Below are 27850 nucleotides of genomic sequence, written 5' to 3' on the forward strand. Positions count from 1 at the left end.
GCTCTGTCTGGGGATTTAATTATTAAAATCTGGCAACCGTAAGCATGAACGCTCGTAAAAAACAGTCAATGTGTTGTCGTCTCCTTTATTTGACACAAACAAGTGGTTTTGGTTAAGTTTAAAAATGTTTAAACACATTTCAGTCTCGTCTTTTTTCGTCAACGATATTGCATGTGTTGATATAGTCACAGTTATCGTTTAATGACGTGGGTGTCGTCTCTCATCGTCTTGTCTTAGTCAGGGGAAAAAAGGTCGTCAACGAACATTTTTCGTCTTAGTTTTCGTTAACGAAATTAACACTGCTTTTGACCAGGAGTTTTATCGATCGTTGCAACGATATAATAAGGCCTATTACGACTGAAAAAACTGAGGCATCTGCTCAGATCAGATTTATGTCTTCGCACTAAAAAGAGATTTCTTCGTCTTATTTAGTCGGTTTAAATCATATTACATGTACCAACTGCAAAGAGTTTGCTTCGTCTTTACAGGGACAAATGTAATATTATGAACTGCAGTTTTAGCACTTAGACATGTTTTTATGTTTTTATGCTTAGACATTTTTGAAACTGTTAATTTGCAGAGCTGAGCTGGCTTTGTGCCTACCATCAGCTGGGTGAGTTCGCTTTAGCGACTTATCTCACAATTCAAAATGCGCGTGTACAATTATTAATACCAATAATACACATTCAACTGAAACTGAATTTGCCCACCAAAATAAAGTTTGAAACTGCCTAAAAATTCTTCCACCAAACATGTAACATAACGACTCTGGGTAAATGCGAATTAGCTCAAGGATATAGGGAATTTTGGAATTATTAATAATCATAACTCATGGTCATAATAATTCAGAAATCGCATGTACATTTACTTTATCAATTATCGAGATTACCTTGTTCCGTAACTGGTCTGGTCATCAGTCATTTGTCCAGCGAATAAATGTAAGATTATCACAGTTAGGAAGGGGTATTTACCAACTCCAAGAAAGTTTTATCTTCTGGCCACGAACATCAAACTTTCTGAGTTTATTAATTAAAACTACTCAATGTAGTCTATAATATCGAGCTTGTAGCTTAATTAGATCTTTTAATTTCATTGACTTTATAAGGTGGGTTTTCAAACACAGAGACAGTGAAAAGTATAAATGGATTTTAATAAATGCAAAACTAGAGAGATTATATGAGCTACAAATATAAACGTACGTAAAAATGCAAACAATAAAAACAAACAAACATTTAACCAAACAAGAACATAAGGACGTGATCAGAATAAATGAAATGAAAGAAAGAAAGAAGGAAGAGAGAAGGGAAAAGCTAGTAATTATTACATACAGAACCTAATTTCACGAGACACCTGGAATCAGAGGAGGAGAAGCCAAGGCAAGGCCTGGTCCAGCTGGTTCCGTTGGGAGGAGAAGCGCTGCGTGTGGAGAAGAGGAGGTCAGAGCAAGAGCAAGAGATGAGAGAGGGAGAAGTGGGGGTCTCTTCTTTTTAAAAGACATCTGTTTACGCCCTCTTTTTGGGACAACAGCAAATCAGGTCTTCTGATCTGAAGCGGGAAAAAGTTTCTTTGTGTGAAGAAGACACGCCTACTTTGACCATATGTCTTATGAGAGAAAGAATTCATATTTCCTCTTAAGATTGTACACACAGAACAATACATCTTACTGTAATCTCCTATGTGTGACTGGTTGAATTAAAACAGGACGGTCAGACAGATACCAATTATGACAGGTAAAGATTGGGGAAACATAACGTTACATTTATATGCATAATTACACACAAATAAAGTTTGATTAAACACACAATAAAATTGTCAGTATTTCCGTTATGGCATGTGAAGACACAAAGGAACAAAGGAATACATATCAAACATTTTAGGGGTACTTTTCTCTGAAAAGCTCCATGAATGGTGTGTGTGTGTGTGTGTGTGTGTTGGAATGTCACGAGTCTATGAAGTCACGGGAAGTTCACACTGAGCTGGGGGGGATCCCAGCCACACGGGCGCTGGAAAATTATCCCCTAGAGAATAATTAACCAAAGCTGCCTCCCTAAGGACAAATACGATGTGTTCGACACCCTCATGATTCACTTAATGTGAAAAGCAGATAACATTGTTGCTACAGGCGAGACGGCTCGCGTGCCCATTGGCTGCCCTGCGGCAACTGCAGCAGCCTATCGAGAGAGGCCCTAATGACGTCAGATCCAATGGGTACGTTCCGAGTACCCAACCGAGTACGTTCTCTTACGAGAGGTCTCTCATACTGCGTAATATCTTACGCTAGGGGAACACAGTGTAAAACGCCGTGCATGCTGAGATCCAACACCAAAGTCCCAAGGGCAGGTGCCCGGGGTTCATATAGTGCATAATCACCAGGGACTCGCAGAGAGTCTGGGAAAGAGGGGCTGGAACAGCATCATTCCCATAATAAGAAGCGTCCTATAAGGAGCATATTATATCAAAAGTGTTCCACACAGTCAGGGCGAAAACCCGGCCTGAACTGATGAATATTATGAGTCTTACATATTGCTCATAGAATAATTTAATCGATCAGCGAGCGGCGCTCAAGCAGTTTCAGTATTATGAGCCGAAAACCTCAGGGCAGAAAAGCAGACCGAAAGCAGCTTAGCCTGCAATGCGGGAACCTCTAGGTTATAAAACCATATAAATGTAGACGGGGAGGCCCAGCCTGCCGCCATACAGATATCTTGTAAGGCAATCCCACTAGACCAAGCCCACGACGAGGCTCGTTTACTGCAATACTGATATTTCCAGTCGCCTGAACTTAAGAGGGGACTGAGAAATGTGTGAGAAATGGAGGTTGGTCCGGCCTCTGCGGGACTAAAAACACTCTCTTTCCTCCATTCGCCGGTGAGTGACGTACGCGAACGGGGCGCGAGGGCGGGGTAGCTTTCTTGTAACTTAAAGAAAGCTAGCCCAGTGACCGTCCGCTTCTGACATCCCTTGTGAACGGCACAGTTTGCGCGGCACGAGCAAAGGGAGAGAGAGCGGGAAGAGAGAGCGTCATCATGTTTTGCGTCAGCGTTTGTTTGCAGTTAATCTGCAAACAATAATCAGTTAATCTGCAGTTAATCTGCATGTATTATAACAGGCTCGTTTGCTGCAATATTGATATTTCCAGTCGCCTGAACTTAAGAGGGGACTGAGAAATGTGTGTGAGAAATGGAGGTTGGTCCGGCCTCGGCGGGACTAAAACACTCTCTTTTCTCCTTTCACCGGTGAGTGACACGCGCGAACGGGGCGCAAGGGCGGGGTAGCTTTCTTGTAACGTAAAGAAAGCTAGCCCCGCGCTCTGAGAGCAGCTGTCATCCTCCACAGATGCGGCTTCTTCGTCGTCATCCATGACGGAAGCGGCGGCAGACGGCAGCCGCTGTCCGTCGGTGAGAGACTCGGGTGAAGCAGGCGGCGAAGCTGGCGGGCGAATCAGCGAGCTTTCGCGGGTTGGAGGAGGTTCCGCGACCCGCTGAGCACAGAGCAGTTTGCGCGGTTCAAGCAAAGAGAGAGAGAGCGGGAATAGGGGTCGTAATAGGCGAATAGCCAGAGAGCGTCATCATTTCTTGTGACTGCGTTTGTTTGCAGGCGTGCATGTATTATAACAGGCTCGTTTACTGCAATACTGATATTTCCAGTCGCCTGAACTTAAGAGGGGACTGAGAAATGTGTGAGAAATGGAGGTTAGAGCCCAAGAGGAGGCCACCCTCCGGGTGGAGTGGGCCTTCACACCAAGGGGGCACGGTCGACCTTGCTGGTGGTAGCCAAGCAATGGTGTCCACTAACCAGTGAGACAACCTTTGCTTGGAGAGAGCCTTTCCCTTCAGCTTCCCACCATAACAGACAAAGAGCTAGTCTGAGGTCCTGAACACTGCGTTCTGTCTACGTAAGTACTGGACAGCTGACTGAGATGCCGAAGCACCATGTCCCTGTGTTCGCACAACAGATCCCGCGAGTGAGCTAATATGAGCCAGTCGTCGAGATAGTTGAGAATGCGAACGCCACGTTCTCTCATGGGAACAATGGCCGCCTCAGCGACTTTCGTGAAGACACGGGGCGACAGGGCCAGCCCGAAGGGTAGGACCTTGTACTGATATGCTCGACCCTCGAACGCAAAACGAAGAAACGGTCTGTGTCGAGGAAGAATGAAGACATGAAAGTACGCGTCCTTCTGGTCGATCGCTGCAAACCAATCCCGGGGAAGGATGCACTCGAAGATGTGTTTCTGCGTTAACATTTTGAACGGGAGCTTGTGCAGGGCCCGATTCAAAACTCGCAGGTCCAGGATTGGTCGTAACCCACCGCCTTTCTTGGGTACAATGAAGTAAGGGCTGTAAAACCCTGACCTCATCTCAGCTGGAGGGACCGGCTCGATCGCGTCCTTCGCCAGCAGGACGTCGATCTCTTTCCTCAGGACAGGGGCATCGCAGCTCCGCACATGGGTGAAGCGGAACTTGGGAGGCCGGCGGGCAAATTGAATTGCATAGCCGAGCCGGATGGTACGGGTGAGCCACAGGGACGGCCTGGGAAGCGCTAGCCAGGCTTCAAAGAACCGTACCAGTGAGCCCACCCGGACCACCGGCGTACCCGGGGTGGGGCAGCATGGTGGAAGGCAGGGACTCGACTCCGTAGGCACTGAAGCGGCCGGAAGTGGAGTCTGGGTGTGCAGAGCAACACCAACCTGCTTCCACGAGGGGGCAGACGGCAGTGAAGGCCCGGAGGCATTCGGCTGCTCGTCGCCCAGAGGCGAAGGAAGGAGGGAAAATGAGGAGCGGAGCCCGGGACCCTCCTTGCCAAGTGGGAGATGAGAGTGACGAGGCCGGGGCGGCGTCACTGCCATCTGAGCGCTGGGGCGAGGGGAATGAGAGCGGAGAGGCAACGTGGCGGCGCAGACTGTCATTCTGGCCCTCTTGGATGGGGGAGACTGGGAGCGGCGAGGCAATTGAGCGTCATCCTGAACTACCAGTCTCGGCCGTGTGTGACCCAGGGGAAGTGGAAACTGCTATTTTATTGAAGTTTTGGGTACCACTGACCGGGTGGCCAGCAGCGGAACAGAAACAAAACGAAACCAAAGATTCTCCCCCCGACCCTCCTCTGGGGGAAGGAGTGGTGCAGACACGCACTCCTGAAGAGGAGCAGTCACATCCTTTGGGTCGCCCGTCTCAGGGTCGCTTCCCTCTCCTCTTGCCGGGGGGTTTAGACAAACTCCGAGCGGGCTGGGCAGCTCTCTTGCAGCCGGCACCCTGCTGCCTAGGTGGAGGCTGCTGCTTAGGCTGAGCAGGGGCGGGGGCGGCGGCAGGAGGACGCCCTCGGCGATGAGCAGCCGAAGGAGCAGCCGGCGAAGACTGGGCAGCAGCAGCCTGTCTCCGGGGCATGATGTGCTTAACCCTCTGGAGTCTGAGGGGTTTTTGGGGTCCTTGAGATGTTCTGACATGCCCTGACATTTGTGCTTTTTTCAGTTGCTTATAAACATATTAATGGCAAAGGTGTAAATTCACTCTATTTAGCACAAACAGGGCTACCATAATATGTGAACAACTTGCATGTACATGTTTGTATTTTTGATAGAATAATGTTTATGCATGGTTTTTTAAAAAACAAAAAACTAAAGTTTCTGAAATAAGGCCATAAAACACATTCTAAATATATGTAAATAAGACTTTTGACTAATGGATGTCGTTGCCTAGAATTTTTTCTTCAAAATTATGTGAAAATCATCCTGCCTAATCATTCACATAACACAATACATTGATTTAAATCTTGTAAAACACTTTTTGTTTGGAAAGGCCATATGCGGGTGGGCGTGATTCACACCTGAGGAGTCAATGGGGCCCGCATAATGAGGCTGCATACGTAATGAGCCTTTCATTCAGGTGTGTGACTGAGCCACAAGAATGCAAGGACAATATATAACTGGTTTGTTGTTTTTTCCACAAATTTTGCTTGCAAATTGTACAATATCCAAGGTAAACATTTCTAGTAATTGTGCAGTTAATTGTTCTCATACTGTATTTTCAGATTTGGAATATATTCTCTTCCCAAATGTGTCACTAATAAAGCATAATAAAATTATTTAAAGATAAGGCTTATAATGACCTTTTAAGATTTTGTTTACATCTATCCTTATATATATATATATATATATATATATATATATATATATATATATATATATATATATTTTTTTTTTTTTTTTTTTTTTTAAGGTTATACAATTACAACAACATTTAAAATTGTAACAATATTTCCAGTGTAATTAGTATTCGCGATTCATATTAAAACAGTATTTTTGCCAGCTGTAGTAGCTCCACAACAGCACGCATCTTTGCGTTCATTCATTCCGATTAGAACAAAGCAAACAGAACTGACCTAATTCCACAGCGGGATCCGTTTGCTCCTCGAAATGATACTTCCAGAACTTCTGAGGTAAATTTTTGCAGGATTATTATCAAGATAGTATTATTCCTCACAGCATCGTAAAGTACATAAGTCTGAAAGTGAACTCGCGGTGTGTGTTATCCAGCTGATGGGCGTTTTACAGGTTTGTTTGGATCGGCTCACATTTGCGTTTGAATAGCGCGTGCTCTCCGTGGGCGGAGCACATTAAAACTTAATTAGCTGAGATGAGAACGACTGACATCTCTCTCTTTGCATACATATTACATAAACTGTGAATATTTGTTTTTTATAAAAATTATTTCGTTTAAAAGAAGAGAATTCAAGCTTCATGCCTGTATGTCTGAATGCCTGTTTGACTGAGTATTCGCTGAGTTATGGTTCATTTTCGGACGCGTTTCAGAATGGACTACACTGACAGAGAGGAGGCAGAACTCGCTTCGTGTTTATTTTTCTTTATTTGGCAAAAAGCACAACACTTTGTTTTTATTGTGAGTATACACAAAAATAATACACATTTAACAGAATCGATTGATGTATGAAACTCCAATGGAAAATCAAAGTCAACCGAGTATTTTTGAGTTTCTTTTACACTGCTAAAAAAAAAAGCGAGCTGGTATCGCCGGCGATACCGCCGACCTCAGGGGGTTAATGACCTCAGACTGCTTCTGGGCAGCGGTGAACTGTTGGGCGTAGCTCTCCACCGTGTCGCCGAAGAGGCCACCCTGGGAAATGGGGGAGTTCAGGAACTTACTCTTGTCCGACTCCCTCATATCGGCCAGGGTGAGCCACAGGTGTCGCTCCTGGACCACGAGTGTGGACATCGCCCGGCCCAGGGAACGTGCAGTGACTTTCGTCGCCCGGAGGGCGAGGTCCGTCGCCGTACGCAGCTCTTGCAGCACCCCTGGGTCGGTACCACCCTCCTGCATGTCACTGAGCGCTTTGGACTGGTGGACCTGGAGAAGCGCCATGGCATGCAGGGCAGAAGCAGCTTCTCCACACGCACTGTAAGCCTTTCCAGTCAGACAGGAAGACAACCTACATGCGTAGGTGGGGAGCGTGGGGTTACCCCGCCAGGTGGACGTGGTCTTGGGACACAATTGCATCGCCACCGACCGTTCCACTGGGGGGATGCCCTCGTATCCCTTCACTGCCCCGCAATCAAGAGTGGTGAGGGAGGAGGAGGGAATTGACCTGTGTCGGGCCGCCAGAGGGGCCGTCCACGATCTCGTCACCTCGTGAGAACCAGCACGGCCCGCCCCGAGATACCAATCATTGAGCCGCAAGGGTTTGGGACACGGTGGAGGTTTCCACACGAGCCCGACACTCGCGGCCACCCAGGCAAGCATAGCGGCCATTTCTGGGTCCGGCTCGGACAACGCTACCACACCCGAAGGGGGCAACGCAGCCGAGTCGTCATCCCCAGAAGATGACCGCTCTTCCTCTGATGCAGCGATCGACATCTGATCCGAAGGAAACAACCGGAGCCACACGAGATGGCCCGGCTGTCCCTTGCGAAGACTCTGATGGCAGCGATGCAGAGGAGTGGGGGGCCCGTGGGGGTCTTTTATCCGGCGGGTCATTCATCACTGAAAACCTAAGACCACCAATGGGATTAGCCGAAGTAGCCTTCTTCTGAACTGAACCAGAAGAAGAACTAGATCGGGGAATCTCCAAAGGGAAATCTCATTCACGAGCACTGCCTCAGCGTGCGCGAGGGCCAAACACGAGAGGCACGTGACCATCAACCGGTGGCAGATATTGACCACATCCAGAAACACACGGGTGAAACGTCATCCTGAAAAAGACGCGATCTTCACTCGTGTTGCTCTTTCAGAAACGCTCTCTTAGTGTGAAGCACCGTAACACCAACACAGAGAGGTCTTGAAACAGCAGACTCGTTGAGCTTGAGGAAAACACTATCCAAACGCTCATTCACTCAGAGGACACAACTGGTCGGCTCCGTAGCAGAAAGCGATTTGTGTATGCTCGTGTAACTGGTGTGAATTATTCTTTGATTTGTTTTTTTTTACATTGTATTATTTTCTTTAATTTGTTTATACTAAGTTTTTTCTTAATGAACCTCACAAAATTTTGTTCAGATTATTGTTCATGAGCAAGAGAACATAGTGTTAAAATAGCAGAACTTTTCTTTGGGTGTTTTGTTTGGGGAGGGAGCGTCATCGGTGGAACACTACTGGGGTTTCCCCTCGTGCGATCCGTAATAGCCTCAGTCTACCTGTGCGCGAGGCTCATGAGCACACGTAATGTTGCTTCTCTCCATGAATATTATGTGTGTACACGAGAGAGAGAGAAGCTGAAGCCCCGTTGATCCACTGATGATCTCTATTTGTTTACAGATTAAAGAAAAAAACATTGGATCTCATTGTTGAGTGGTCGTGTGGTCTTTTGGTGTTAGAGAGTCCGTTCCAGACATGCTACATAATTTGGTGCCGTGACCCGGATGCACCAGATCTGCTGCAGCTGATCGCTGGGGTTCGACAACGCGGGATCACAACGCTTCTGAAATCGGCGACCAAAGAATCTTCATCGTTGACGTTTTGGTGGTAGTGTCTGGACATTGATAGTACTGAACTCTCGCTTCACACACCACGCACGCGCTCATTGGACTGTTGTGTTTAAATTTTTATTTTTATTTTTTCCTTGTTTTCTTCTTCGCTTGGAAAAACGTACAATAACTGTAAAGTTGATTTTTGTTTATGATCTTCATTGTTGTCATTTTCCATTTCTAAAATGGCCGAAGGGGGATGGAATGAAGACCTGGTAACACCACATATTGGCAGGGGTCGAGGATTTTTTGGGGTAGGCGTTCCTAAAGTCGGTAAACCACGTGTGTTGGCCTATGATTCTGTGACTGTTCCAACTGCGCTTCACAATAACAAGCCGTGTAAACCAGAGTCTTCCACTCCTGCCAATACTGGTTGTGACAATGTTACGCAGCAACTACGTGACCTTATTGGTGAGCTTGGAAGCCAGATAGGTGACTCCATTGTCACACGGTTGCTAACAAACCAGACTTCAGCATTACCTGGTTCCGCTCCGTCGTCTGAGCAGCAGCCCTCTAGGACAATGCCTCTGTCCCCGAATCTTGATTTGTCCAAATTAAATCTCATAGTCAAAGCTGACATTAAGGAACCACAAGTGTTCAGAGGGGATGGTAGTGATAAGTTCACCATCCTGGAGTGGATTGAGCAGATGGAGGTATATTTGTCCAAAAAGGGTTGCGACAAAGCCGACAGTGTGGAAGAGATATTGAATCATCTCTGCGGCCGGGCAAAGAGCATTGTTAAGGTCAAGCTGAAAAGCAGCCCGGCCGCAGTACTCTGTCCTGAGGTTGTCTGTGAGGTACTACGGCATTATTTTAGCGAAAGCCCTGGCTCTTGCCAGCCGTTAGCCGATTTTTATGCGACACAGCCGAAGCCTAACGAGCACCCTGTTGATTATTGGGTCAGCCGAGCTAGCAGATGCTCACCTGCAAAGATGTGGTGGAAAGATGGAAAATATGAGCTCAGAGATTGCAATGATGTTTATCAGGAACTGTCCCAATCCTGACCTTTCCAGTGTTTTTAGGTGCAAGCCCATAAGCAAATGGTCAACTGAGGAGGTCCAAGAGGCTATCGACGAGCATGAGAGAGACTTTAAATCTCGGAGGCTGGTTCCGTCTGCACCTAAAGTTGCTGTGAATCAGGCTGTTGTTGCTGAAAAACCTGTCAGCACTCAAATAGCAGTAGGAAGCGAAAGTATGGGTGTAACCTCTGCATCGTGTACTGCAGTCCCACACCCTAAAACAAGTGAAGCCGCAGAATTGGGTAGTTTAGAGCGTGTGCTGAAAATGTTAGAAAGGGTGCTGGAGCGCACGACCCTACCTGCTTCAGAACCACGTCCCCGAACATCACAGTGGTATCGATCCCTTTCATGTGAAGTCTGTGGAGACAGATCTCACTCGACTCGCTCCCACTGTATGAGAGAAAAAAGATGTCTTGCTTGCCTAGAGATTGGGCATCAACGTAGGGAGTGTCGCAAGGTTGCTGGCCGAGCTGTGGCCCAGACTGGTGACGATCAGGGAAACTAGATCACTCACATTGGGGAGGGGGCAATGTGAGTGTTGAAGGTCAGCCTCTCATCAGTGAAGATGACCCAATGGTCATCTATAGCAGCCATTATCAGGTTGAGTCATGTGACAGTATAATTTTGTTCCAAGACATTGCAAAGCTGGAAAAAGCTGACAGTTTGTTTTATACCGATGTGTTGGTGAATGATACAGTCACTTGCCAAGGCCTGTTAGACACTGGTTCTATGGCATGCACTATTAATGAGGAAACTGAGCGCAGGTTGTTGGATGCATGCGGAACCCTTGAGCCTGTTCAGCCTCCCACTGATGTTTTGCTTGTCGGTTGTGGTGGTGTTCGGGTCAAGCCCAAGTGCATCCATCAGCTAAAGTTGCATGTGTATGGTCATTCGGTTATTGTGCCTACCTTGGTCGTACCAGGGCAAAAAGACCAGTTCATTATTGGTACTAATGTGATCAAGTACGTTCTCAGTCAACTTAAGCGATCTCAAAGTTATTGGCGTGTCATGAATCAGCCAAATTCTACAGGGGAACCAGAGATTCAGCGTTTTTTGAGTATGCTGTCTGGGCATAACAGATGGGAGGGTGGTAGTATCCCAAACGTTGTCGGTACTGTTAAGCTCACTCAGGCCGTTACACTTTTGCCTCAGCACGAACACCTTGTGTGGGGCAGACTCCCGGCCTGTAAATTCAGGGACATCAAGATGTGTTTTCTAAACACAAGCTAGATTGTGGTAAGGCCAAAGAGTTTGTCCATAGGATTCACCTATCAGATAACCGCCCGTTCAGACTTCCATACCGGCGCGTTCCTCCGGCTCAGTATCAGGAACTGAGAAAAGTGCTCTCTGAGATGGAAGAGCAAGAGATTATCCGGAAGTCATGTAGTGAGTGGGCGTCTCCGCTGGTCCTGGTATTGAAGAAAAGCGGTGATCTTCGTGTTTGTGTCGATTACCGCTGGCTTAATGCCCGGACCATCAAGGACGCTCACCCCTTACCACACCAAGCAGACTGCTTGGCGGCCTTGGGTGGAAACGTGATCTTTAGCGCGATGGATCTCACTTCCGGTTTTTATAATATCGCAATGGCGGAGGAAGACAAAAATCTTACAGCCTTCACAACACCGATGGGTCTTTACGAGTTTAATCGCTTACCGCAAGGGTTGTGCAATAGCCCCGCTAGCTTCATGCGCCTGATGACAAATATCTTTGGCGATCAAAATTTCTTGACACTACTCTGCTATCTGAATGACCTACTTGTATACGCGCCAGATGAGGGCGAGGCAATCAAGACACTCGGTATGGTGTTCGGTAGGCTCAGAGAGCACGGGTTAAAGCTAGCCCCTAAAAAATGCCATTTCCTCCGGCGGTGTGTGCGATTCTTGGGGCACATTATTGACGGTTCAGGAGTAGTGACCCACCCAGACAAGGTTAGTGCTATAGGAGCAGTGACGGAGGCTGATTTGATGATGGAGGATGGGGTAACACCATCCCAAAGGAAGATTAAATCATTCCTTGGAATGGTGTTGTATTACCAGAGGTTCATCCAAAATTGCTCTACCATCGCGAAACCCCTGTTTTCTTTGACAGCCGCGCCGAGGGGCAAGAAGCTTCCTGAGAAGGGTGCTGCTGTGTTCAGGAAGTTGAGTTCTAGTGACTGGAAAGAGGAGCACAGTAGGGCCTTCCAGCAGCTAAAAGCCGCTCTGATAAATTCCGTGGTTCTGACACATCCTGATTTTAGTCGCCCATTTATTTTGTCCACTGACGCGTCCATGGATTGGGTGGGCGCTGTGTTATCGCAGATCGCAGAGGGTGAGACTAGAGCTCGGCCGATTGCTTTCGCTAGCAAAGCCCTTTCGCGCGCTCAGGCAAAGTATCCTGCTCACCGCTTAGAGTTTTTGGCTTTGAAATGGTCCGTTTGCAACAAATTCAGCCATTGGCTGAAAGGCCATGAATTTGTTGTTTGGACGGACAACAATCCTTTAACTTACATCCTTACAAAGCCTAAACTTGACGCATGTGAGCAGAGATGGGTTTCCGAGTTGGCGCCTTATCGTTTCAGCATCAAGTAAATTCCAGGCAGTAAGAACATAGTGGCCGATGCTTTAAGTCGTCAACCCTTTGTCCATAACCGGGTTAGTCAGATGCTGTTGAATGAGCCTTACACTGCATTGCTTGAGGAAGCAGAACAGTGTGAGAAAGACACAGTGCAGGATGCATTCAGGCTTAGTGCTGGTATCCAGAGTGCTGAATGTCCTCCTTATGTAACGCCAACCCGTGGTCCGCTTTCCAGTGCCGAGGTGTCTGCAGTGTTAGAAGGTCACAGTGACTGGGAAGCGGGAGTTGAATCGAGAGCAGTCTCCTGGATTGCCCAAGACACCCAGAATTTGTTGCCTCCTGGGCAGTGCCCGTTACCTGTCTTCTCCTTAGATGAACTCCGAGATAGGCAACAGTGCGATCCTTGTCTGTCCAGGGTCCTGTTTTACTTCAATAGGGGCAAGAGAGCCTCACGTCGTGAGCGTGCTGGTGAGACGTATAAGGTGCCCAGAGTCTTAAAGCAATGGGACAAGTTGAAGATACTTGATGGTGTACTGTATCGCATAAGCAAAGATAACCTTGCGGGAAAGAAACGGTTACAGTTCGTTGTTCCATCTTCTTTGATCACGCAGGTGATGACAGGCGTCCATGATGAAGCAGGGCACCAGGGCCAAGGTAGAACTATGCATCTGGCAAGGAAAAGGTTCTTCTGGGTCGGATTGGAACGCGACATTCGTAGGTACGTTAAGTGTTGCAAGCGCTGTGTTGTCAGTAAAACGCTCGAAGAGCGTTAAAACGTCAAGCCCAATGGAGCTAGTATGTATAGATTTTTGGACTGCAGAAAGCTCCAAAGGCCGTAATGTGGATGTGTTAGTCGTAACTGATCATTTTTCCCGTATGGCACATGCCTTTCCGTGTCGTGACCAGTCAGCAAAGCAGGTAGCCCGACAGCTGTGGGACCGATATTTCTGTGTGTACGGCTTCCCTGACAGGATCCACTCGGATCAAGGGGCTAATTTTGAGAGCCAACTGATCCGAGAGTTGCTGCAGGTTGCCGGGGTAAAAAAGTCCAGAACAACTGCTTATCATCCCATGGGTAATGGCCATGTTGAACGGTTCAATAGAACCTTGGGCAACATGGTCAGAGCACTGCCGCCAAGGTCTAAGGAAAAGTGGTCACAGCTGCTTCAGACACTGACTTTTGCGTACAATTGTACAGCGCACGAGTCCACGGGTTACGCTCCATTCTACCTAATGTTTGGTAGAATCCCGAAGCTACCCGTGGATGTGATGTTTGGTAATGTTGAGAGAGATTGTGACATTGTTGATTACGACAAGTATGTGAAAAGGTTGAGAGATGACCTGAAAGAGGCTCTGACTGTCGCTCAGAGGAACATTGATGCAAGTCAGCAACGCCAGACCGAGTTTTACAACAGGAAGATGAAGGGCTGTAGCATTGACATGGGCGATCAAGTTCTCCTGGCCAACAAAGGTGAACGTGGGAAGAGAAAATTAGCAGACCAGTGGGAGTCCACGCCCTATAGGGTAGTTGCGTTGAACCCCCAGTGCCATATTTTTCGCATTCGTAACACCAAAACGGGCCAAGAGAAAACTGTTCATCGTAATTTGCTATTGCAAGCTAACTTCTTGCCGCTCGAGTTGGGAGGTCCTGAATCACCTGGGGATGGTGGTGAATCTGTCCTTGGAAGCAGGAGTGCATCCTTGGATGACGTTGGTTCTGCATCTGAGATGTGTTCTGTGTCTGATCGAGTTGCTAGTTGGGTGGAAAGAACCACAATTTCTGAGGATCCTCAGCAAAGGTTGTCCTGCAGGTCTGATAGTGCTGCGTCACTGGATGTAGTCCCTGAGTCATTGGGTCAGGAGCAGTTGGCGTCAAAAGATGATTGTACCAAAGAGTTTAGCAATGTAGTCATTCCAGATGAAGGCCATGATGACCGTTGTGTTTCACCTGCTGGAGTTGTTGAGCCACCCCCTGGTCAAGGAGAAATGAGAGTTCGAACCAGAGTGGGTAGAATGGTGAAACCTGTCAACAGATTGATAGAGAACATGACTCAATCTATCAGAACACTGAATCCAGTTGGTGGGGTTGTAAGATCTTTATTGAAATGAGAATTTATTGTATTAGAATATTGCATTGTATTACAATATTATTATTTTTTTTTCGTTGTAAGGTTAATTCTCCGTGAGTCAGTGCGTTTTAAGCACATTTGTTGTTCCAGATCCAAGATGAAGTTTCATTTGAGATGAATGGTGTTTAAGGCACCTTTTGCGGGTGATTGCAGTGGGCCTGATCAACCTGCTGTACGCACCTTCCCTGTGAGTGGGAAACATTTTGTTGCACCATGTTCTGGATAACAGTTGGTCTAATAGCTCCAGTGTATACAATCCCTGTATAAGTCAAAATTTGTGAAGTTCAGGGTGGAGAATGTAACTGGTGTGAATTATTCTTTGATTTGTTTTGTTTTTTTACATTGTATTATTTTCTTTAATTTGTTTATACTAAGTTTTTTCTTAATGAACCTCACAAAATTTTGTTCAGATTATTGTTCATGAGCAAGAGAACATAGTGTTAAAATAGCAGAACTTTTCTTTGGGTGTTTTGTTTGGGGAGGGAGCGTCATCGATGGAACACTACTGGGGTTTCCCCTCATGCGATCCGTAATAGCCTCAGTCTACCTGTGCGCGAGGCTCATGAGCACACGTAATGTTGCTTCTCTTCATGAATATTATGGTATGATGATGTTTATTGTCTAAAGGCATAATTGTCGCTCAATAAGTGTAATTGGAGTGTGTTTCATCATTTGAGCATGTTGGTCGTGATGAAGTGTGTAGCAATACGATTTTATGAAATTCATCATGATGCTAACTGATTAGTATTTTATGCTTAGTGTGTACACGAGAGAGAGGGAAGCTGAAGCCCCGTTGATCCACTGATGATCTCTATTTGTTTACAGGTATGTTCTTTAATTAGTTCTGTTTAGTGAAAGAAAAGAGATCTGGTTGACTGTTAATAAATATGTACTGTATTAAGAGTGTTATAAAGGGGAACGAATCAGATTCATAGATTCGTGCGTGACGCACGTGGTGCGGCCTGCACATGGTATGCTGTTAAATGTGCTTTGAGTGTTTTCTTTGGATTGTACAAATGGTATTATAATTGATTATTTGTTTCATCATAGCATGTTATAACATATAAATATCTGAATTAATACATACAAATATCTGAATTAATGCATATGGTTTTGCAATCTAGTATACAATTAATGTACTATACTATGTATTAATAAGAGTATTAATGTGATGTATCACAAGGAAGATTATAAATGTATGGTAATCAGATTTATTATTTTATTTACATGTGTTTTATTTATTTATTTTTGTTTAAGTTTGGTAATAGCCTTAGTCTACCTGTGCGCGAGGCTCATGAGCACACGTAATGTTGCTTCTCTCCATGAATATTATGTGTGTATACGAGAGAGAGAGAAGCTGAAGCCCCGTTGATCCACTGATGATCTCTATTTGTTTACAGATTAAAGAAAAAAACATTGGATCTCATTGTTGAGTGGTCGTGTGGTCTTTTGGTGTTAGAGAGTCCGTTCCAGACATGCTACACTCACACTTCCACTTTTATACCCGCACTGGCAGGCGGGGCGCTGAATGCAAATCTTGCATGCCAATGTTCATTGGCTCATTTTAGTTTCACTCGAAGGCAATTGGTCTCCCTAGCGTGATCCCAATTCGTTGGTAACTCCTACCGACGTGACGTAGGAGTGACCGAATGAAAGGGAACCCAAGTTCAGATTAATTGATTAGTTTGAGTGTGGTTTTTGAGGCGGGGAAAATATTAATGGACTTTTCACTTAATGGACTCTGTTTGCATTCACTCATTTCCCAAAGTTATCTTGAATGTTGAAATTTTAATACAACTGATACATTTGAGAGAACATCACATAAGCTGACTTAAATTGATAAATTGATGTTGATTTTCCTAAAATGTTCTTAGTCACCATTATGGCGATTAGTGATCCCTTTGGGCACTTGGAACTTCATTTATACTATTGTAATTCACTTCCCATTGATGCAGCAATTGCAACAAGAAATCATTTATTCGGTTTCAAAGGAAGAGAAGTATATATATATATATATATGTATGTATGTATGTATGTATGTATGTATATGAATGAATGAATGATGTATAATATATTTCATGTCAATTAATGATTTTTTATAATTTTGTTGCTAACACTTATGTCCTACACACCTTGTGAAACTTTTAATTGTGTTGATATAATCCCTCTATATTTGTGACAATCTTGCAATTGATCATACTTGAGTCACACAAACTTCACTATTCAGCCTGCAAAACACAACAATGGTAACAATTATATTTTATTTAAAGTAAATTATCAAGTACTCTCTACAGTTCTTTTTTAGTTACTAGAACTCTTGTGTAAGTGAACTATACTAGCTAAGCATTTGTCAGTACCACATTCTATTCCTATTTCACTTTACTTGTTTTTTTAAGGCAATCGGTTTGCATGCTTTTTTTAAGTAAGTCCAACTAATTAGATTTTACAGTGTACATCAAAAACACATCTATTTGGATGCTTTTATAATACATATAATTTTTTTGCGAATTTCAGGAAAATTTAAACCATAAACAAGAGGGTTCAGGATGGGTGGTACAATAAGAAACTGCAGTGAAAGAATAATTGACAGGCTTAGAGGGAGATCCAAAGTCGTGACCCGACTCAGAGTGACCTCACAAAAAATAGCAATAGAGAAATTTAAAAGGATCACTATGTGTGGAATACAAGTTTGATATGCTTTTCTCCTGAACTCTGGTGAACTTTTTGTACAAATGATAAGAATTTTAACATAGGAATATAATATAAAACTTAAAGGCATGATAAGAGTTGTGGTCACTATGAAAAAGCCAAAAACATTATTAATAATAGTGTTTGCACATGACAGCTTGATAATTTCCCAGCTGTGACAATAAACCTTCCACAGTTTGTTACCACACATAATCAGTCTGGCTTTTAAAATACCAGCAATACCAACACAAAGCATTGGATAAATCCAGCTTATAGCTATTAAAACAGATAAAATCCTGGGAGTCATTATGCTGTTGTATTGTAAAGGATTACAGATTGCTACATATCTGTCAAATGCCATTAACATTAATATTGTATTTTCATTTGATGCATATGAATAAATGACAAAAGCCTGTAAGAGGCATGCTTCACGGGACACCAAGTGTGTATCAGACAGCAAGTCTGTCAGTAACCTTGGGAAAAAGCCAGCTGTTCCAAACACAGAGTTGATGGACAAACATACAATCAGAATGTACATGGGCTGGTGTAAAGTCCTTTCCAGACAAATTGCAATTATTATAAAGGCATTAAAGAATATAATAGCACAGTATAAAATAATTCCCAAACTGAAGAAAGTGTATTTTATGTACCCAATATTTTCAAACAACATCAAGTAAAAATATGTTCCATTTTCCATTTTTCGTTAAGCAAAGGATGGATTCATTGGCCTGAGGATGAAAGAAGACACAGTTCACATGATTTTTACCTCAAAAAAAGATTGTTTGGTAACACTTTATTTTACAGTGTCCTTGTTACATATGCTACATGTAGTTAATATAGTAATAACTATAAATTATGCAATTATGCAAGTAGCTACACACAACTAACCCTAAACCTATTCTTAATCCTAACTCTAACCCTACAGTAAGTACATTTAGTTAATTAATATTACTCTGCACCACTGCATTGTAACAAGGACACCTTCAAATTTAACCTTAAAGTGTAACCAACTGTTTTCATGCTTATCAGCTTTGTATAATTTAGCCACAATGTTTAATACATCATGTGAATATGAATTATTTAGTCAGTTTAACAATATACATGTACATGAAATTGCATTACCAGAAATACCTTCTGTGATACGATCTGACATTACCATCACTTTATCTTCAGAGAATGTGTGAATGCAGAGAATCAGGTCTAGCCTATGTGTGCTCTGTTTAGAAGACCTAAGAATAACCATACATGCTTTTTTTATATAGCATAAAACAAGTCTCTGAAGACCTCTCTGCTGTGGTTTGGTTGCTTGATTTGCATAAACAGCACACCAGAAGTTTTCCTTAACTAAAAACATTAAAAACGTGGGTAAAAATCTTGTAACTAAAAATGTACTGATAACACAGACACAATAATGAGGTTGTGAGTCTTTGGAAAGGTATTCTAGTTGAAATTAAAATTTTACATATATGTAAAGTGTCAGTGGGAATATGGTACTATAGAACTAGATTCATACACCATGTTCTCAGTTGTGTTTGACTTTTAAATTACAAAATGTATGTCTTAACACAGCCTTCGCCAGCAGGTAGTGATATTGATCTGTGTATAATTTAGTAGTATGTGGCATGTGAACCTCTCCTAATTAAAGTGTTGAATGGTTCATGCTTGAAGTCATGTGGACGTTCTCGTGAACAGCATTTCCTTGGTGTTGTGTCTTGTTGTTTATGTAAAGTAAGAAGTGTGCAAATGTTACCTTTTCTAATGCTAAATCCGGTAACACTTTAGAATACTGTTCCTTCATTAATGAATAACTACACAGGAACAAATGAGTAATGCACTACTAACATTCTAGTAACTACTATTAACTAACAAGAAATAAGTAATAGCGCTCAGTTGAATGTGGTAGTTCAAAAGCTAATCAGTAACTACTGTTTTTTTTCAGACCTCACCAGAGAACTACTATATATACAGGTTAATAATTAACATGAATAATGCATAATTTAAGGTATAATAAAAGGTAACGGTAACCCACTAGTAAGGAATCAAGTGTTACTACATCCTTCAAAGACTAAGACTTCTAAGACACTGAAGACTACTAAGAACTATTCAGGTTGATAATTAATATTAATAATGCAATGTATAATATAAGGTAACGGTAACCCATTAGTAATGAATCAAGTGTTACTACATCCTTTTAAAAGAACTAATAATAATTTGGATCAGTATTCTAAAGTGAAAAACATGATAACTACCTAATATTGACTGAAGTCATTGTAAGCTTTTGGGATTTTTGTAAGATTTTGAATAGTAATTCCTTCCGATGGATTTGGTAACACTTTAGTCATTACTTGTGTTCCCCCATGATCTTCACTTTAGAATACTGATCCAAATAATTAGTAGTTCCTTTAGAAGGATGTAGTAACACTTCAATTCATTACTAATGGGTTACCATTACCTTGTATTATACATTGCATTATTAATATTAATTATCAACCTGAATATAGTAGTTCTTAGTAGTCTTCAGTGAGGTATGAAAAATAGTAGTTAATGATTAATAGTGAACTACCACATTTGACTGAGCGCTATTACTTGCTAATTAGTTAATCAGAGTTTCTTGTTAGTTAATAGTTGTTATTAGAATGTTAATAGTGCGTTACTCATTTGTTCCTGTGTAGTTATTCATTAATGAAGGAACAGTATTTTAAAGTGTTACCCTAAATCCTGTTTATATATTACCGTATATACCCGACTAAAGACGACCCTGAATATAAGACGACCCCCCATTTTCCAGACTTATTTTTGGGACAAAAAGAGATTTTTGTGGAAAAAATCTGGTTTTAACAGAAAATAATTTTATTTGAAAATTGCAGTGATAATTCATTCTCTCTCTTCCAGCTCGTGCGCGCACCTTTCTCTCTCTCTCTCTTGCTCTGCATCTCGCGCGCGCACCTCTCTCTCTCTATCTCTCGCTCTGCGTCTCGCTCGCGCACCTCTCTCTCTTATGGCAAGCCAAAGTATTCATAAACGCCTGGTCAGGCGTCTGATTGCACACTGACACGTCAAAAGCGTGCGGTTTTTGCATCAAAACGCGCGTCCTCGACGTGTGATCTGTTATTTAAAACGCACGTTTGCAGCGTGCGCTTTGGGGTCACCGAAAACGCGCGTTTTTGACGCGCGTTTATAATAACAAAAATGGGCGTTGAAAACGTGTGTTTTGACTAGGACAAAACGCACGCTTTTGACGTGTAAACAGTTAACCCAAACAGGCAGTACAAACATGTGTGAAGTTTCCAACCAGGCGAAAAGGACAAGTGAAATACGAGTTAAAATCAGTTTGAATGGGTCAGTGTCATTGGCTGCTGAAGGCTTGGGTCTAACCATTTCTGTGGGCTTAGGGGGGTTTAGCTACTGTTCATAGACTAGACTACCACCATTTAACATGCCATAGATCAGGTTATTCAGCCTATCTATTTTGTCATTTTTTGTAGAACTTATAGAAATAATATATTTAAATTGCAGTTTTATCAAAATTTAGATAAAAATAAAATTTCCTTGTTTTTCTTCACTCATGCCTTTGTCCCTATGTGGTTTAGGTCTCTTGTATTATCATTAAACCCAAGCAAAACAGCATGGAATTATCAGTGACCACAAAGCGCACGTTAAGAACGCGCGCTTTTATGGCAAATCGCGCGTCAGGGACGTGCGTTTGTCTGTCAAAACGCACGCTTTTGACGTGTCAGTGTGCAATCAGACGCCTGACCAGGCGTTTATGAATACTTTGGCTTGCCATACTCTCTCTCTCTCGCTCTGCGTCTCCCGCGCGCACCTCTCTCTCGCTCGCTCTGCGTCTCGCATGGCAGAGAGGAGCAGCGTTTTAATTCAGTTAAACACAGATATTATGTTGCTTCTCTAATTTTACATGCAAGTATAGCCGAAATCATTTGTCTTAATCGGTCGCGTTTCAGTCACTATTTCATATTAATTCCGTTGTTCTTTCTCCCTTTCCCCCCGTGATTTTGTCTATATCGCGAATATAAGACGACCCCCCATTTTTCAGCCTATTTTTAGGACAAAAACCTCGTCTTATATTCGGGTATATACGGTAAGTTCTGGCATTAAACTTTAGATGGCACAGGCTGATAGCAAGCGGTCTATTGTATGAAAACCTTATACATTAAGATTATAAGGTTATGTCAATGATACATTAAATGATTTCATTATATTTGCTTAGGTGGTTGCTGGGTTTTTATCTCTTATCAGCCTGCAACATATGTCTATTGATAATATGTTCATTCATTCAGATATATGCATATCTGCCTATGCTGCAGCTTGTTTTCTCACTCAGCAGCACATGTATATATAGTTGTATTTGTCTATTTCTTACATTAACCTGTGCAGGGTGAATAGTTGCTTTACAAATGTATAGCAATAGTCTCTTTCAGCTGTTGCATAACTCCAAACTCAAAATCTAAAAGCGGCTGGGAAAGCTGCGCAACAGTGCAGGTTTATTTTGATAGCCTTTAACTATCTGGAAAAGCTGTTTGTGTGGGGGGAGGGCTCTACACATTTCTCATGTCTTGTCTCCTGCTTTGTTGGGGGGTTATTTTCATGTTACATGTCCAGCAGCAGCATGTTTTACATGCTCACAACAATGTCTGTGAATGTATTGGCAGTAGCAAGTCTCTGTACTTGTTCTGCAGCAGCGTAGCAGATCTATTCCTCCAAGACCAAATACAGTAACATTGCCATATCCATTACCATTACCATGCCAATCACTCAGAGAGTTGTCATGACATAAATATATATGTTAGATTGGCACAATGTACATAATTTCCTGCTTCTGTCGTGATCTTCACATTACTAATGTAATATTAATACAAGTTCCTTGTATTGATAGTAAAATAGTAATTTATGTTTATCTGTACTGTGATAAATACATGAAAAATGAAAACTAAGTATTTATTTTTTTCTAGTTCATTTATTATTTGTATCTATTTCATCATATGCAATTCTAGCAAAAAACAAGCATGAGCACAAGAGCAAGCATGAGAGATGCACATGAAAGAGATGTGGAACATAAGGAAGAGTTAAACAGCACTGACAAAACTGTTGGCAGTGTTGGTTGCAGGCAATGAGGATAAAGTCGGGATCTAGGTGCAGCAATACTTTTAATTGCAGTGAACAGCAGGCATGATGACAGCAGGCAGGAGTTTCTTCCAGGAGGTCCCCACTTCACAACATGAGTCCCTTTGTCTCACTGTGATTAAGAAGACAGAAGGATGTGATAGGACTCTCAAAGACAACTAAAGGACTATGGTAATCAGGACTGCCAGAGGAGACAATATCAACGACTCATTTAATTAATTTGATCACAGGCTAATCTAATCACCAGTTGCATTGTTCACCTCGGCCCTCCATTCCTCAGACCAAGGTGTGAATGACCATGGACTACCCAGGGCCACCAAACCGGTTCTGGCTAGAGCACAGTAAGAACAAAGATAGACCCAAAGAGAAATACAATCTCTATACAAAAATTGGCTTAAAACCACAACAATGGACAGGGAACTGTTAGGAACATGTCCTATACGTCTCCTTATTCATCCAGGGAAATGTGCACACATAGTGTGCACTATGTGTAATACAATTTGTAATACAACAATAGTGAAAACTCTATCTGGAATAACAGCCAATGTAATCTCACCCACTGACACAGAAATGGACATCTGGGTGATACCTCAACCAATTTACATTAAGTTTGGATTCTACGAGTTCAGAACACTGCCACAATGGCTTTGAGAAAGGTTTGGAAAATAAATAAAGCATTTCCAAGGTTCTAAAGACACTGTTTTATTTAACTATGTATTTCGGGACAATGCAACAAGCTCCATAGGATGGAAAGATGTGACGTGATGAGTGGACACTTGCTACAACCCTATCACACCACTACAGTAGGAAGGTGGGAATTAGTAATCCCCTCCGAAAGTAAGTAAAGGCTTTCACAAGCGAACACACCCTCGTTCTGAGTCTCTGAGTTTCTGATGTGACCAGGAGCTGGGCACATCAGATATATCACCTCAACCTCCTTAAAAAAATTTAGTGAGACGGAGTCAGTGATGTTAGTGACGGCAGTGAGTGGGGAGGAAGATCTCGGGACAGAAGTGAGCACAAAAATCCAATCTCACGCTCTGGCCCCAGGAGGAGATCACCTCCCGACCTCGGAGCTCACTGATGTAACCAGGTTGCAAGCAGAATTTGCAGATGTGTTCTCACCCTTGCCTGGTTGAATGAATCTCATTCATCACCATATTGAGACTAAGCCGGGCGTGGTGGTCTGCAGCCGGCCATATCGTTTACCTGAACACAAAAAAGGTGGTTCAGACTGTATTAGAGGTGATGCTAGACATGCCTAAAATGGACGGCTCTGTGCGATTCTGTGTGGATTACCGCAAGGTGAATGCTGTGTCAAAATTTGACGCATATCCATTGCCAGGGGTTGACGAATTGCTTGATCAGCTTGGTGCAGTTAGATTTTATTCGACACTGGATTTAACTAAATGGTATTGCAGATCCCCTTATCGTCTATTTTCAAAGAAAAATATAGCCTTCAGAACGCCGTTTGGATTGCACCAATTTGTTACGCATCCTTTTCGGTTGTTTTGGGCACCGGCCACTTTTCAGCGTCTCATGGACCGGATCCTCCAGCCGCATGCATAATATTCAAAAAAGTAATAAATTGTAAATTAAAAGCTTGACTAAAAAAGATGTGCCCTAAGAAGTTTCTTAAAACAATCCACAGAAGCAGCATTCCTAATAGATGCAGGTAATGAGCTCCATAACTTAGGTGCATTATAGGAAAAGCAATGTTCCGAAGATGGAAAAAAACAACCTTTGTTATGTTTTTAGAATGAGAATTAAGTCAGCTGAGCATCAAAAATCATTGCAATACAGACAAAAAATCATTGTCTGTCAATGCAGGGCTGACAGACAAACACATTCACACTCAAATCTACAGACAATTTAGAATCTACAGTTCATATGATCTGCATGTCTTCATACTGTGGAGGAAACCGGAGTGTGGAACCCAACATTGGTGTTCCAGGCAGTGTTCCACATGAGTCTTGTCATGGTGATTCTCAATCCATTCCTGGAGAAGCTCCTCATAATAGGCATTATAACTGTTCTCTAGATTTTTGAATAGACAAGAATTGAGTATCTATGAAAAAATATGCAATATGGTATTTGGTAACGCATTATTTAGATGGTCCACTTTAGACATTCTAACTAAAACTAAACATACTAACACTACTAACTAAAAATAACTTTGCAACTACAGCCTTCCTGTAGCTCAAACAGTAGAGTGTTGGCGCTTGCAACGCCAAGGTCAAGGGTTTGATTCCCAACAAGCAAGAACTGATAAGAATGTAAATGTGTACCTTGAAATGCAATGTAAATGTACAATTTAAAATTGTCTGCCAAATGCATAAATGTATTACATGTACATGTCAACTAACTCTAATTAGAGTATTAGTAGACTGTTAGGTTAGAGTTTGGGTAAGTTGTAAGTTAATTGCACAGTTACTTATAGTCAGTAGAATGTCTGTTAGGGGACCATGAAAATAAAGTATTAGCAGATATTAAGCAGACAGTTAACTAATATTCTAATGACTGCTAGTTGACATGTAGTTGCAAAGTTACTTATAGTTAGTCAAGCATCTACAATAAAGTGGACCATCAAAATAAAGTGTTAACTGGTAATTATGTAGATTTGAAACTTTGATTAGCTGTATTCAGTCAATAGGTAATAGTCAAGTCAAGTCCTCCTCATTTATATAGCGTTTTTAACAACATAGATTGTTTCAAAGCAGCTTTACAGTGATAATAGGAAATAAAAGTAACAGAGATTGTTTTGGCTTTACAGCAGCTCTAGAATAAAGTTATTGTCCAGCTAAAGTTAGTTTTGATTGATTCACTTCCATCGCAACAATCATTAGTTATTAACTTAGACACGACACTTAGTCGTTAACAAGACATTGTTCTAACAGAAAACCCTTAAGTTCTCTCTGCGCAAAATTTAACGTGAACCTGTGAGAACGCTGATGGCATGCATATGCGTATTATGCGTTCAGTCTATAGGTATGCGCATTTGAATATATATGTGCGCAGGCGTGTAGTCCTTTTTTACAAACCAACCCTCAACAAACTTTTTGTCTGGCCTTAAAATTTATAATACAGAAATGTTATCGCTTATGCGTAGCCACGTGAACCGGAATTATCCCAACAACGTTTTATCTGTACAGAGGTAAAGGGAAGGGAAGGAGGCCTTCACAGGGGAGAGACTAGTTGACACTTCAGGACTGCATTGTTGTTGTGTCCAGGCACAGGTCCTTCATCAGATCTGGATCCGGTGGACTGCGGTAAACCTCGGGATAAACAAAGAGACTAATATTAGCGTAGACGCCATTCTTCTTATGATGTAACAAGTACATCAGGATTTATGGGAAGTGTGCCCGGTTCCGGCTGACCTAATCTATGCAGCCTAACATTGAATTATAGAAGTCTATAATGTGTTATGTGTATGCTAGGTCAAGTAGATGTGTTTTTAATCTAGATTTGAACTGACAGAGTGTGTCTGCTTCCCGGACAATGTTAGGAAGACTGTTCCAAAGTTTTGGTGCTAAATAGGAAAAGGATCTACCGCCAGCAGTCGATTTTGATATTCTAGGTATTATTAACTGGCCGGAATTTTGAGATCGCAATAGACGTGAAGGACTATAATGCGTTAAGAGCTCGCTCAAGTACTGCGGAGCTAAACCATTTAGTGCTTTGTAAGTAATCAGCAATATTTTAAAATTTATGCGGTTTAATAGGCAGCCAATGCAGTGCTGACAGAACCGGGCTAATATGGTCATACTTCCTGGTTCTGGTAAGAACTCGAGCTGCTGCATTTTGAACTAGCTGTAGTTTGTTTATTAAGCGTGCAGGGCAACCACCCAGTAGAGCATTACAATAATCTAGCCTTGAGGTCATGAACGCATGAACGAATTGTTCCGCATTTGTCAATGAGAGCATATGGCGTAATTTAGATATATTTTTAAGATGGAAAAATGCGGTTTTACAGATACTAGACACGTGACTTTCAAATGAAAGATTGGTATCAAAGAGCACACCCAGGTTCCTAACCGACGACGAAAACTTAACAGAGCAGCCATCAAGTGTTAGACAGTATTCTAGGTTATTACGTGTGGGAGTTTTCTGTCCAATAATTAGAATCTGTTTTTTTTCCAGAATTTAGAAGTAGGAAATGACTAGTCATCCAATTTTTTTATATCAGCTATGCATTCCGTTAATTTTGTGAATTGGTAAGTTTCGTTAGGTTTTGTAGAAATATACAGCTGAGTATCGTCAGCATAACAGTGAAAGCTAATTCCATGTTTCCTAATGATATCTCCTAGCATGTACAGAGTGAACAGCAGCGGTCCTAGTACTGAGCCTTGTGGTACGCCATACTGAACTTGTGATCGATAAGACATCGCTTCATTTACTGCTACAAACTGATAACGGTCAGATAAGTATGATTTAAACCAGGGATGGGCAACTTCGGTCCTGGAGGGCCACTGTCCTACAGAGTTTAGCTTCAACCCTAATCAAACACACCTGAACAAGCTAATCAAGGTCCTCAGGATTACTAGAAAATTACAGGCAGGTGATTTTTTCAGGGTTGGAGCTAAACTCTGTAGGACAGTGGCCCTCCAGGACCGAAGTTGCCCATCCTTGATTTAAACCATGCTTGTCAATATAAACAGAATTAACAAGGGTAAATGAGAAACAGCTGAAACTAATCAGGGATAATAAGTCTGGGCAAATGATTCTGGGAAATGTAGTTCATGGTGGAATGACAATGGTCTGGGGAGGAGTGCCCTCTGGTGGATATCCTGGAAACTTGGTAATCACATCATATCCTGGATGGGTAATCACATCATATGCCCTCTCAAAGGAGCGGCTTCGATATGCTTCAAACACAACCACAAGTCCAGGAGGGAGTTGGAGCAGAGGCGGAACAGGGAGAGGGACAGAGGGCCAGATGCGTGGAGTGGAAACAGGGCTAGAGACTGAGGTGGGTCGAGGAGCCATGGCAGGTAGAGCCAACAGGCCAGGTGGCCAGGGCAGAGCTGACAGGACAGGTGATCAGGGCGGAGCTGATGGGACTGAAGACAGGGCTGAAGACCACCAGGGCAGATCAGGCAGAACTGGAACAAAGCACACAGAGAGGTTAAGGTTGGCCTCTAGGGTCGTGTCTAAACAGGCAGATTATCTGATCATGCTCTTCCCGAACTTTGTTAATAAAACATCATATGTTATGTTCTTTGAGACATTAGTTAATTTAATGCCATCTCATGGTGACGCTTTTTAGACTCTGTTATGGCTGTGCACGTTCATGTGTTTTGGGTTTGGAGATGCTCTGAAGGGATGGTGGGATCTTGCTATTG

General features: G+C 42.8%; 1 protein-coding gene across 1 annotated transcript; it reads right to left on the bottom strand.

The window, feature by feature from the left end:
- Positions 1 to 17145: 17145 nt before the first annotated feature.
- On the bottom strand, positions 17146 to 18063 carry LOC311091041 (olfactory receptor 6N2-like; the record flags this gene model as incomplete). The annotated part of the gene is made up of 1 exon (XM_084126772.1): positions 17146 to 18063. The coding sequence occupies one exon, from the start codon at positions 18061 to 18063 to the stop codon at positions 17146 to 17148; it is 918 nt and encodes a 305-aa protein (XP_083982898.1).
- Positions 18064 to 27850: the final 9787 nt, after the last annotated feature.

Source organism: Abramis brama (genome assembly GCF_963993115.1).
Source record: "Abramis brama genome assembly, chromosome: 10".
In the NCBI taxonomy this organism is placed as follows: Eukaryota; Metazoa; Chordata; class Actinopteri; order Cypriniformes; family Leuciscidae; genus Abramis; species Abramis brama.